Genomic DNA, 13,560 nt, shown 5'->3' on the forward strand with positions numbered 1-13,560 from the left:
TTGTTACAGAAATCAGATTGTAATTTTTCCCATGGCAGTACAGTTTATAAATAGGCCTGCAGTGGAATCCCCTTGAAGATGCTATTGACATGTCAGACAAAGCAGCCTCTTCTTGGTGTTATTGTGAGGTGAATAAACTGAGCTATAAGCCATTATGCTGAACAATTAGCATAAATACTTTCCATCCTTTAGTTCTGGAAGAGATTTTTGAGTCTGACTGGGAGTAAAAAAAATTCTAAACAAGACCTTATTGAGCTTGAGCTGATGATACCAAAACCTCATAGTGTGATGTTTGATTCTCCAGCTTGTTTGCAGCTGGAATGCTTGCCTGTGAAAAACATAAGGAATGATTCTTTTCTGAAGGGCTGAAAAGTAGCCTGACCTTTTAATAACTGTCCTTTATATGTGAGTCACGGCACTGATTGTTAATCCAGTCATTATCCTTTTTCCAAAAGGTAGTGATCTTGCCAGGGACATCACTTTTTATCTGTATTTAAAAAGGACACAGCCAAACCGAGTCCGAAACCCAGCACAGCCAAAGGCTCTCTCCTTCAAATGAAACAAGGTGCTGTAGACCACAGAAACTTTCAGGAACGTCTGTAGGCTTTCAGGAAGCAAAAAATGAGAGAAAGGTAGTGTCAAATGTATGGAGCTCAGAATGGGAAATTCCACGTAGAGGCAAATTCCATGTAGAAGACACAATTATTTACTGGTAACTGATGTCTTTAGTTAATTCATAGGACAGTCAAGAGGTAGTACAATTTAAACTGTTCACATTATTCCATGGTGTTTATTCAATCCTGAGAACCAGAATTATCCCCCTAGAGCCTGGAAATGACATGTCATATCTGAAAAAGCTGCACCAGTGCTGGACCCTGGCATTATTTGAACTGCTTTGCCAGCCTTGGCTGAGAGTAGTGTAAACAGAATATGAGTCAGTAAGTGAGAAAGGGGAGAAGGTGAAAATTTTTGTAATACCCTGGTTTAGGAATCTGATGCATGAAATAAAAAGGTTGGGGTCCATAGGTGGCATTCTGAAGAATACACTCATGCTTAGTGGAAAACTGGTGTCCTAATAAGAGAAGATGCTAGAACAGTTCAGAAATCATGTGAATGGTCTGGAGGCCAGGGAGAAAAAAACAAGCAAAACATAATTTCAAACCTTGGGAACCTTTTACAGGTTTTTTTTGAGCAACACAATGGTTAATACATGAAAGGCTGCTCTCTGTTATGTGGATGCATCCTCGTTTTTCAGTGCTTGTGTATTCTTGTGTCATCATTGAGTCCCCTAGATCAGGAACTGGAATTTCATCATGCCTTTTAATTTTTTGGTTGATAGATAATTCTTAATGTGTCTTTTCATTGTTTGACATCAACTTAATGAGTGAAAATACTTTTTTTATAAAAGAGAGAATAAACTCAGTGTAAGTCTAGGATTTAATATGGTATTAGTTCTTCTTTTTACTGTAGCTAATCCAGTTTTCTGTAGGTATTTTCATAACTTCATACTGATGGAAAGAGAATTTTCAAGGCTATTTCATAAATAATACCATTCTTTACAATCATATATTAAATGCATTTCATGGTTGAGTGTTGAGTCAGTTATTTGCTTTGTAAGCTGCTACTTTTCCATTGCACATATGATTGCACTTGGGAGTCCTCTTTTGGTTGAGCAATGTAAATTGAATTAATATACCAGAGAGATAAAATTTGCTCATAAATCTACTGTTTATGAGGTGAGGGGTATGGAGGAGGATGCTTAGTGTGCCTCCTGCCAGATGGTACTTTGCCTGCAAATAGAAAGCTTGATCTTTGGCATCACAGACTTTTACATGGATTCACAAATGCCTCTTGAAGAAGTTGGGTTGTGTTTCAAATAATTTCGTTGCATTTCATTTGAATTATTGTTATTGTTATCTAATTGTTGCTCAGGTGGTATAATCCATGAGACAAGTTTACTAAAGAGTTATCTCTACTGAAGTGTCCTTGCAGAATTTTTCAAATAAACATGTGTATTTCTTTGAATAATAACCCATTCCTGATTTGCTGTAAGACTGCTGCTTAGGTTAGTATGGAGCAAAAGCTGAGCTGAGCATGAGGGAAAAGCCACAAGCCATCCTGCTACAGAAAACTGGAAACAGCTGTCTAATGGGAATAGGAGATTAAAGCTTGATAATTCCTACTTTTTCCAGAGGGCATCTGACATGATCAGTGAACTGTTCTTTATTTCTTCTTTGGTCCTTTTAAGATTTGTATGTTACCAGCTTTCATGTTTAAATGTGCTTGCTGAGTGTACCGTTTTTCTTCAATGCCAGTTGAGAGCTAAGGGCCTGTTAGTGTGTGAAAGAAATATATCTTTAATGTACTATGGCACATTTATGATTTTTCTGGTGACTATTCAAATCCATTACATCTAATTTAGGAAGTATTATTAAAAAGGAGGACTTCCATATGACACATTTTATATTTTAGTAAACTAGTTTCCCTGTGATGGTAAAATCTTTGGGTTTGGCTTTGTTTCTGGTATTAATACTACATTGCATTACTAAAGTCAATACTTTTCTATGAGCAAAATCTATCTGCTATTCTTTTCTCAAGTACACAATTACTATCACAATATTTACAGTGCACGGGTTGTGCAAGAAGATTAGCTGGGTGTATTATGTTGTTCCCTGAGACTACCTCCATGCACTGAGGTTGTTGCTGTCCTGCTGAGACTGTACCACTTTAGCACCTGGAGTAATAGGTGAAACATGACAGGGGACTGACCCTTTTGACATTCATGGTAAAGAGAATATGGGAGGATGCTTTCAAAATTGCTGTCTTTCTGTAAAAATCTTCCCAGTGCACTGATTTTGAAGAGCAGTATGGGCTAAAGTCACAAATGTTCTTAAAAGCAAGAGTAGTTACAAGACATACTTCTATTCATTGCAACTCAGCTGATATAGGACCCTTGCATTCAGGGAAATGTTTTTGGAAGGAGTGATGATTTTCTGGCTTTCAATCAAATCTTGCAGCAGATTAGTATGGAATTATAATTTAGTGTAATTTGCAGTACCATGAAGTCTGTTGCAAGTTCAACTCCTGTCACACAAACGGTTGATGTCTTGCTGTTGACACCAGGTAATGCTGAGTGCATTTGCTTGACAGGTACAAAGAAGCTCACTTCTGCACACAGTGATGAGTTTGTTCACTGTCACTGAGGCACAACTATGTGTGTATAGACACAACACCAAGCCTGGGGAAGATGAGGATCTGGAATGTGGGAAGGGAATTGCACACAAGCAGAAATATACTTGAGTGCAGAGGTGCCTAAAGCTGTTTGCAATGCCTAAACAAATGACACAAACTTTAAGTATTCAAGGCAGCTTGTGAATATGATTATTGAAGGCGTAGAAGTGGAAGTGTCTAATTCTGTCTTCTGTCTATCCTTTGTCCCCTTACATATCTGTTCTGGGTGAGTCTGATGATCAGCAGTCCCTGAGTGCCAGGGTGAAGGGGTAGGCATTGCAATCTGTAACTATACCAGGGCCTGAAGGGACAGAGGAGCAAGATGTAGGCATTAAAAAGGGGCATTGAACTTTTGTGTACATCATGTGCCTAACCCCTTTCCTGCAAAGGCAGAGCTGATTGCACATAGCCTTCAAAAATCTACAGATCCATTTTCCCTGTCAGGAAAAACCTTAAGAGTTGTAGCAGGCTTGAGCACTTAGCAGGTGTTAAGACTTGGCATGTTTGTTATGAGTAAATCAACTGCTAATAAGGTGAAGAAATCACATGTCAAGGCAGGTTATAAAACCACAGATCCACGTGGTTGTTGAGATGGTTGTCAGGCTTAGGGGATTCTGAAACTTCTCTTCATTGGCAGCCTGCCTGTCAGGGTATGGCTAGGGCATGTGGGAACAATGCTCTCAGGGTACCCAGAATTAATCTGCTAACAGCCTACGTCAGGGCAGGTGTCACAGGCATGCCGGGGTTGCCCCAGCTGCTTCGTGCCAGCTCTTCGCTGCGGAGCCAAGCAGGCAGCTTATGCTCTGCAGCTGCTCTGGTATTCTGTTCTGAGGCATGCTCTTTGCATGCCCTGTATAGCTCTTTAGCCACAGACAGCTCAGCCAGAGCTTTTTATCAAAGGTGAATCATGCTTTCTGTCATGCCATAAGCAAGGATTTTTTTGCCTCCATGACTCAGAGAAAAAGGCGGTGGCGTCCCCTCCAAGTCGTAACTGGATAAGGTGCTTTTGTTTCCCCACTGACTTAATGGTTGGAGAGAGGGAATTGTTGGCAATTTCAGTATAGACTTGGCTTTCTTGGTGCCCTCCCTTCCCCCTGAGATCTGTGCTGGATTAGATGAGCTGCAGGACCCATGAGTTTGCAACAGTACCAGCAGGATAAATATTTCTGTATTTCTATCTGGTTTTAGGATGATGGGTGTATGTTCCCCTCCTTTTTTTGGCAAAGGTTAGCCCCATTAGATGTACTGCTCTTCATTTAATCTCTTTCTCCCATCTGTTCTGTCTCTTTTCAGTAGAAACCAAGGCGATGCAGCTCCCACTCAGGCAGATTGATAATTCCATCTTCCACACATGAGAAAATATCTCTGTGTGAAGCAGAGCAGTGCCTTGCTGTGCACACGTATCTGATGTACCACAAGGGCAGACTGCTCTCTCAAACTCTGAAAATGTCATATTCCCTCTGTCAGCTTATACAGATGAGGCAATGCCACTGCCCCCTTCAGTTAAGTGTTGTTGAATTCCCAGGCCTAAAATAGGACCCAGGGGAATCCAAACAGCTTTTTCCTGAGAAACCAGGTTATCGCAGCAGTAGGTAAGAAAAAAAAATAGTTTAAGATACTAAAGCCATGGTACAGCTAGTAAATAAAGAACAGTGCATGTAGCTAAGGTATAGAGAATTTATAGAGATGATTGTTAAACTAAATTTAAATTTAAATTTATAGAGATGATTGTTAAACCAAACCTGTGATTATCTGCATAATAAAGCCATAAAGGCCACCAGCATTTATACAGTAAAACTCCATACTGTACCTTGGCACTCACTGGTAGGTGGCCATTTCATTAAGGAAGAAATCTTGCCTGCTAAGCTCCAGAGCTTTGTTTAATTTCCCTGACTTTTACAGAAGATTTTGAATTGTCTCATTGTGAGAAAAATGCACACCATGAGTTCTTTGTAGAGAGGAGAATTATCTTTGAGAAAAGCTGTCTTCATATTAGTTGATGTAGTATTACCTCTGTGAGACAAGCAGGTGTTCACTACAAGTAGTTATTTATTAATAATGCTGTTATCACCAGAATATACTGTCTATGAAGCAAGGCAGTTTGCAGTGAAGCTGCTTTGCTTTTGTTTTGTGATTAGGCGCCTACATTCGTTTTTTATTTTCTGCCTCTTACCTTTGATGTCCTCAGGACTTCTGATTTCCTATTTGGTAATAACTTCACAGAAGTAAAGTCACCTTAGAAAGATTAGAAAAATGGTGATTTTTATTCATGTTTCTTAAAACTTCAGTTTCTACTAACTTAACCATTTTAAACATTTTACTGTGAAATATTATACAGTCATCTGAATGAGATTACCAGGTAGGTAGTGGCTTCCCAGATGACACATCCAGTTTGCCAAGATAGGGGGCAGGGATATATTCCTTCTGCCATATGGTGGCAGTAAGGGGATGACACTGCTGGCACAAACACCTGTGACTGGAGCTGCACACCTTTGCATCCAGTTATGTGAAAAGATCTGCCTCGTGTGCAGTGTCCTGTTATCATTGCTAGAGACTCAGGCCAGGGCTCTGTTCTTTGCTGTCCTTTGCTGTGTTCTCACAGCCACAGCTTGAATGGAGGAGACAGAGGGCAAAAGGGGGGTTGCACTGTGAATGGTGTGTGTGTCCTGAATACATCCACAGGGGCATGGTATTTCAACCAGCGATGTAGAAACAACCATATTGTGGAAGCAGCTGTAGATCAGGGTATTTTCTCCCACTTCCCTTCCATTAAGGAAGGTTCCTTAATGCATTTTTTCAGATAATATTATCTTTAAAAGGCAGAATTTATTAAAAAACATATGCCTTGTGTGCTTACTGATTTTTTACCATACATTATTTCATGTGGTAGGGGATAAGTTCTCTGAAAAATTTTGCTTTTGTCAGCTAATGTCACTGACAATAAGTTCTTAGAGTTAGTGGTATTTCAGTATTATTCCAGAAAGGTATTCCCCTCTCATGGAGGGAATGATATTACATGGAAGGAATGGTATTTCATTATACTGGATATTACTATACTAGTATATATAGCAGTGTATTACTACAAGGAACCTACTTGGCTGTTACATGCATATATGCTTCCATTGGCATCTTAAAATGTTTATAAAACATGTAAAAGATTAAAGCATTGCAGATTGCTGCATCTTGACCAGTAGTTTGTGAATTGTCCTCTACTGTGTTCCTGTAAGTGTATCAACTGTGATTACACAGTGTCTCAAAACTACAGAGCACCAAAGAAATTCTGAAATGGCAAGCTGTAATATAATACATCAGAAGAGGCACTTATGTTTGGTCATATGTTTCTGCAGATGCTTCCCTGTTTTTCATTCTTCCATTTATACATGCTGTGTACATTTTTTAAAAAAAGTATGTTTTTCTTTCAGCCATTAATGAGTTTCCTGAAGATATATTTACAAATAAAGAACGTAAGCAAGGAGGAATTCTGCTTCATATCATTGCTGTAAGTTTTTTTCCTACTTTGGTTCTTTTTTGTTTTCCTTTTATTTTATTTATTCTGTTTTTAGTTTTTAATAAGATATTAATCATCATAGTGACCTTACTAAGTAGAGTTCTGTATGTATCAACAAGTTTTTAATACTTTGATTTGAGTATTTCTAATACATCTATATGAGTACAATTTCTTAAAATGTAATACCTTGGGGACATGGTATAGTGGTGGACTTGATATTGTTGGATTAACAGTTGAACTTGATGATCTTAAGGGTCTTTTCCAATCGAAATGATTCTATGACTCCATGATTTAAGAAAAGGATTCAAGTCTGAATTTGCAGTGCCTACGCATTTATCCTCTTGGAGATAAAATCCTGGCAGAATGGATCCCCTGACTTGTGTTTCATGTTATATAGACAGAGTTTGGTATTCCTTCATTGATGACATCGAGCATGATGTGGAAGTTTCTTGAGGCTCTTTCTTTGCTTTTGTGCCTCTATGCAATAGATGCAGTCACGATTTAAAAAACCCCAAACCAACCCTGAAGAAATATAGAAAATATCATCTGGAATTTTATTTTCTATTGTATTAAAAAACAAAGCAAGTGAGGTCTGCAGGCTCCAGTTTTTCATTCCCAGCTCAGGGAAAGTAAAGTACAAAGGAGTTCTGTTGATGGACAGCAGCAGGATCGAGCCCAGTGCATGGGCACAGCGCATAAAGCTGCATAGGGCAGTGGGAGAATCACACCTATGCAGGGAACCAGGATCATTTCTAAGCATTTTGGTGCAGTGACCCGTGGCCAGAGTCCACTTATTCCCAGGTGTAAATATTTCCTGACTATTGTTACTCAGCCTGGTTTTACTTTCTATTTAATTACTTGGTCTGATAATTAGGTAAAAGTATGGAGGCTGACTACATACTTTGTAGCTTTACCTGTTGCTTTTCATTGTATGAAATCTGTTGTGACATCCTGTTCTGGTAAAGTGAGGTACCTTTCATATTTTAGGGTCTGACAAATGTTCCAAATGAGATCTTACATTCAAAAATCTGGTTTTATGTCATAAAATTATCAACAGGGAGATTTTTATTTGGAATTAAATAAAAATTGAAGCTAAATGTTTCTGCTGAATAATGGTAGCACTACCTTTTTTCCTCTTTTTATATACAGGAAAAATCTAAATTATTCCTTGAATTTATTTTCTTTTCAGGCTCTTTATATGTTTTACGCTTTGGCCATAGTGTGTGATGACTTCTTTGTTCCATCCTTAGAGAAAATTTGTGAGGTATGTTAATGAACATTATCATTCTTTAAGAAATTTATTTAGAGATATCATTTCCAATGAAGAAAATGAACCAGTGGTCTGTGCACACTTGTTTCTCTGGCCACACTCAAGCAGAAAAAAAATCAAAGATTTAATGAGATTGGATGGCAAAACCCACTCTTAAATACCTGAGGCATGTAGCTAGAAGAGGTATGGGTTATGGATGGGTTGGATTTATTATTGTGCTCCTTTTTTAAAAAGTAACTTGAGGAAAGATATCATAGATAGAAAAATAATGTGGTGTCTATGCAAATCTTATTGCACATCTACTACCGTGTCAGCAAGGAGAAAGGAAATATATGTGGTCCTAGCATAAAGTGGGAAAAGGAGCAAATGTGTGAGAAAAGTATATACCTTGAATATGGAATCAGAATACAAATTTTATATGAAAAAAAAAAAGTAACATAATGGCTTTACCTTTTCTGAGAAGACTTTACAAAATTACATTTAGGATTCTAATTGAGTTGATTGTGAAAGAGTAGAATTAATACATGGCATGTAAGTGTTGTGTTGAGTATGATTTTGGTGAACAAGATAAATACATAATACAAGTGTAGATTTTAACTCCTTTTTAAACACAAAATGAAAATCTCATCTTTGCTTTTAAACAAAAATAAGAGTGACCATTTTCTGAAAAACTCCTGGGTTTTTTTGTAGCTAGTTTAAAAGTTTCTTTTCCTGTTGCCAAATGTACTAAATACCTGTTGGTGTTACTCAGAGTTATAAGCTTACACTCATCAGTAGAAGAACAAATAGAATAATAAGGGAATAGTAAAGTATTCATTTGGGATCTTTTCTTTCCCTTTCCAGATGTTCAGTATTCAGCATGCACCTTAGACACCATATTTAAGTTATACCAGTTGGTTGTACCAATTACTGGCTACTGATCCTTCATAAAATCTTTACATTTTTACATCTTTACATTTTGTCTCACATTCTGCTGCATATCTATACAGCTACCAAGAGTTCAGATAGCACACTTAGGTTTGATTTCTGCAGCAGTATGACTGGTAATAGATCATATTTGTGTTTATGTTTTATATTTTTTCAAGAAGAGTAGGATGCCATTGTTTTCAGCTTAAGAGGTTTTCAGGCAAACTGCTCGAAAAATACAGGAATTTTTTACTTCTCCTTTTGTCACTAGTTACTTTTCTATCCTTGAAAGAAAAATAGTGTACTAAACAGGATCCTAGAGACTCTCAAAAAGGAAAAAAGCTCCTCCATGAAACCGTGTTTATAGTTCAAGGGAAAGATCTTCAGACTGCTAAATTGATGCAACCCACTTGTGGACCTGCACGTGGTTTTGCTGGTCAGAGAACTCTAAGTTACCTATATCCTATTAGAGCTTAAGAGACACCATCATAAAAATAGATCTCTCTATCATGCACAGCCCTCTCTGTGTCTAACTGGACTAATTTTATCTGTGTCAGCAGAGGACTCACTTTTGATTAACACAGTTGAAAAGTGAAGCCAGAATCAAGCCTGCTGTTTGTAGGATTTATTCACAAAGGTTGTATTTTTCTGTTACCAGTTTTCATTTTTGAATTTTAGAAGCCCTAAGAGTTGGGGAATTGAATGACTGTGTTTAGAGTTACAGAAGTAAATTAATGAAAACAATTTGAGATGTTTACAATCCTTTTGAATCTGCAGAGATACTTTTCTTTAATCAGCTCCATGTAAGCCACAATTGACTGTTCATTTACATATATAACTGTAGAACTCCACAATGTACATACAGTAGCAGTGCTGAATTTACCAATTGTTTTCTTCTAGAAACTACATTTGAGTGAAGATGTTGCTGGAGCCACATTCATGGCAGCAGGGAGCTCCACCCCAGAACTGTTTGCATCTGTTATAGGTATGGAACCCACACACAAGCTTTTTTGAGATCTCCTCTTAAAAAATCAGCAGGAGATCAAACATAGGTACCCATTCTTCTGACAATTTATAATCAGCAATTGCAGCTGTCAGCTAGTCTGTGGATCGTGGTATCATTAACTACTCAAAATATCTCATGAAACAGTGAGTCTTCTCTCAAAACACAGAGAGGAATGTCTGATTCTGAGCACAGGACGCAAAAGAAGAGATTTATTGAAGTCCCTTGAGAAGTAATTTGATATATTTGGAAATAGATTAAGAGCAGCCCTGAGGAGAAAGTCTTGGGGGTGTTGGATGATGAGCTCTTCATGAACTGTCACTATGCAGCCAGTGAGCACTTGCAGCCCAGAAAATCAGCTGTGTCCTGGGCTGCACCAGAAGCAGTGTGGCCAGCAGGTTGAGGGACGTGACACAGCTGAAAACTAAGCTGTGAAACAGAACTTACTGTTAAACTAACTAGTTAAGAAATTATTTACTACAAGTATATATGTAGAGGTTCTAAGCCACGGCTAGCTAGACTAAAAGCACAAATTATTACACAGAGAATTGAGCCTTAATTATGAAACGTGTTTTGGTTAATCTTTTGAAACAGTCTCTACTTCACAAGTAGTACGTGTTCTGAGTGACCTAAAATTAAATGACAGAGGTAGTTATGTATGTTTTGCTCCCTCTTCAGGTGTATTTATCACACATGGAGATGTAGGAGTTGGGACCATTGTTGGTTCAGCAGTTTTCAACATCCTCTGTATTGTTGGTGTCTGTGGACTGTTTGCAGGACAGGTTTGTAAGATACTTGTCTTTACATAGTTCAATTGCTTACAATGTAGAGGTTTCCATGAGCATATGTTAAAAAAAAAAGGCCAAATCACAGACAAAAATGGCATTATGAAAAACCTCAAAGATTGGAAAGAATATACAAATGCTTTACAAACAGTGAATGTTTCCAAAAAGTTCAGCTGTAGTGTAAGCACTCTGAATATATAGCATACAGAGAAAACTGGTTCCTCCTAATACAATACTGTGTTCACAATGAACTGATCATTGGCATCTGCTGATCCTTCCTGGTACTGGTGACAGTCAAAGAATCTGGGAGACCAGCATGACATTTGCTCCATTTACTCAATAGATAGTTAAATTGTTTATCATATTTTTTCAGGTAGTAAGTCCAATATATCCACAAATAAAAGGACGAGTAACAATTGATTTGCTGCAGTATGATGAATTTTACTTTACAATTGAAATTATGATCAAATCAAGTATCATTAGTAATAAATGTATTTCAATAAAGGAAGTTTCTATATGATTTTGATAACTGATACTTATTATAGATCCATTGTCTAACAGACTGGTACATCTTTGTAGTAGCATAAAACTGCATTTGGTTTCAGAATTGTTGCTAGTAATAATTACTCTGCTCACACACCTGAGTTATTTTAAGATAGGGATCTGTTTGTTTGTTTGTTTTTGAAATCCCATATTTTTGTTGGCTGAAGGTGTGGTGTTTTTCAGGTGGTTTCTCTCACCCAGTGGGCTGTGTTCCGGGATTCTGTGTACTACACAATATCGGTGATCGTACTTATCGTGGTAAGTAGCTCTCTTATCTGCTACTGTGTTTCATTGCTTGAATTTTTGGTGGACCAGCCTGCTCACTATACACACTGGCAAATAATCATTTTCCTAGCTAGTTCTAGTGGCATCTGGAAGTGAGAGCTGAGCTCCACAATGTTGTATAACTATGAAAATTTCATACAGCCCCATGGAATATGTGCCCACCATGTCCATCAGTGTCCGTTCATTTTGTACCTAGGGTTTGTAAAGTTCTGCAGGCTAGTAGGATGCTGTTATGCAGTGCAGATAGTACTCTCCTCAGACCAAGGAGACTGCTTGATGTGGAGGTGAACAATTTTCAGCTACACATCTATTTTAAATGGAGAAGGTGGCTGTTTCTTGCTTCTACACAGTAATTTTATTTCTGATTCTGGGTAAGTTTTTCCATGTAGAGCACAGGTGAGATACCACTTTGTTCATCTACAGCAGTGTAGTAGTTCCTGAATGTACACATTTAATGTGTCCAGTGGCAAGGCAGGGCAGAATCCACTTAGTCTGTATTTTGTAATACAAGTGGATCAGTGGCTGTGTATTTGGTTACAGCAGTTACACAGGATGGAGTAAAATCCGTATAACCACTTGACCCAAGAGGAGAAGTAAAATGCCTGCCTGTTCTGCTAAAACTAGTCTAGCTGTTAGGAGGACTCAAGAGTTAAGGTTTTTTGGAATAAGTGACTTTGCTGCCATTTGCACAGCATAGCATGTGGGTCCATGAGTACCCACAAATCTGTCTGTCTTTCACATGCTTGTACCATTTCCCTTAATAGTTCTTAAAACAGCCACTGACAGGGGTCCAGGCACTGTACACAAAGTTTATGTTTTGTGAGGGGCAGGATCCATGCAGTGGAAGTTCTGGTTAGAAAGGGTCAAAACTTGAGTAGGTCTGTCTAGATATGGCCAATACTTGCTGAAGAAATTTGACAGTTTTTTGAGATGGATCAGAGAAATGGTCAATTGATGTGTTTCCTTTTTTCCCTTCTTCTAGTTCATATATGATGAGAAAATAGAATGGTAAGTTGTGTAAATTATTCCGTGCTGTCCTGTATTTGCCATGAGGCTCACCAGTAAATAGAGTTTTAGTGTAATTGACTTTCATTCCACTCACTGAGAGTATGAGCTGGATTAAACACTCAGGAAATCCTTTGTATTTTGTTTGGGCTTAGTTTTTGTGATGGTCAAGGAAAACTGAAAGAAAATGTAAGAACCAGAAAACATTAAGGAGGTACATGGGCTCTGTGTAAGGCCCCAAGATTCCCATGTGCAGGGAGGGTAACCAAAACTCTTCTGCTCTGATTCTGACTGTTAACATTTGTGGGGATGCCAGGTGTTCCAATGAACTCTCCAAAGCGAATCCTAGTGGAGGATCATAGGCACCTTCTCACAGTGCTCTCAGAGTGCCTGGCCTGTCTTTCAGCACTGAATTGCAAAAGGCCTTGGTGTTACAATGCTCAGAGGGTAGCTGTGGTTTCAGTCTGCATAGCACATTTCTGAAATACATGCATTGCAGTTTATTTGCATGTTTATTGAAACTTGAGAGTCTGCTTCCCCTCTCATTCTGCTGAGACACCATCTAATCTTAATGATGTGAGTCCTGTGTGCACAAATGTGACTTGTACCAGATGTTTAAGGCACACTCCTACATAAAACTTGAAAAGCATACGGCTGTTTGAGTGGCCTTCTAACACTTCTTTCTGTCTTTTTGAGGTGGGAAAGCCTTGTACTCATCATTATGTACTCATTCTACATACTTATCATGAAGTAAGTACTTCTCCTTACTGTACCCTTTAGATGTTAACTGACCATCATTCTTTTGGTCTTGTTTTGTCCTTGGTCTTCCTGCCTGAGGGAAATACAGCCAGTCATGTTTCTATGTTAGATCTGTTGGGTTTTATGCTTAATCAATTAATTCTAGGTTTGTGCTTAATCAGCAGAAAATGCTTTCATGCATCCTTTTCATAGTGCACAGAGGTAAAGTGGCTTTCAGAAAAAGCTAAGAAAAATGTCATTTATACAGAGTTGTATGAAAAGTTTG

At 38.2% G+C, this 13,560-nt stretch overlaps 1 protein-coding gene across 1 annotated transcript in view; it reads left to right on the forward strand.

The window, feature by feature from the left end:
• LOC132328407 (ras and Rab interactor 3-like) overlaps positions 1-13,560 on the forward strand; it is a 156,823-nt gene that overhangs the window by 44,088 nt on the left and 99,175 nt on the right. The window contains exons 3-9 of the mRNA XM_059848227.1: positions 6,654-6,730; positions 7,929-8,003; positions 9,816-9,900; positions 10,597-10,700; positions 11,430-11,504; positions 12,514-12,539; positions 13,233-13,286. Of these exons, the coding sequence (XP_059704210.1) occupies positions 6,654-6,730; positions 7,929-8,003; positions 9,816-9,900; positions 10,597-10,700; positions 11,430-11,504; positions 12,514-12,539; positions 13,233-13,286 (496 nt within the window). The remainder of the gene's footprint in view (positions 1-6,653; positions 6,731-7,928; positions 8,004-9,815; positions 9,901-10,596; positions 10,701-11,429; positions 11,505-12,513; positions 12,540-13,232; positions 13,287-13,560) is intronic.

The sequence above is a fragment of the Haemorhous mexicanus genome, chromosome 6, assembly GCF_027477595.1.
Source record: "Haemorhous mexicanus isolate bHaeMex1 chromosome 6, bHaeMex1.pri, whole genome shotgun sequence".
NCBI lineage: Eukaryota > Metazoa > Chordata > Aves > Passeriformes > Fringillidae > Haemorhous > Haemorhous mexicanus.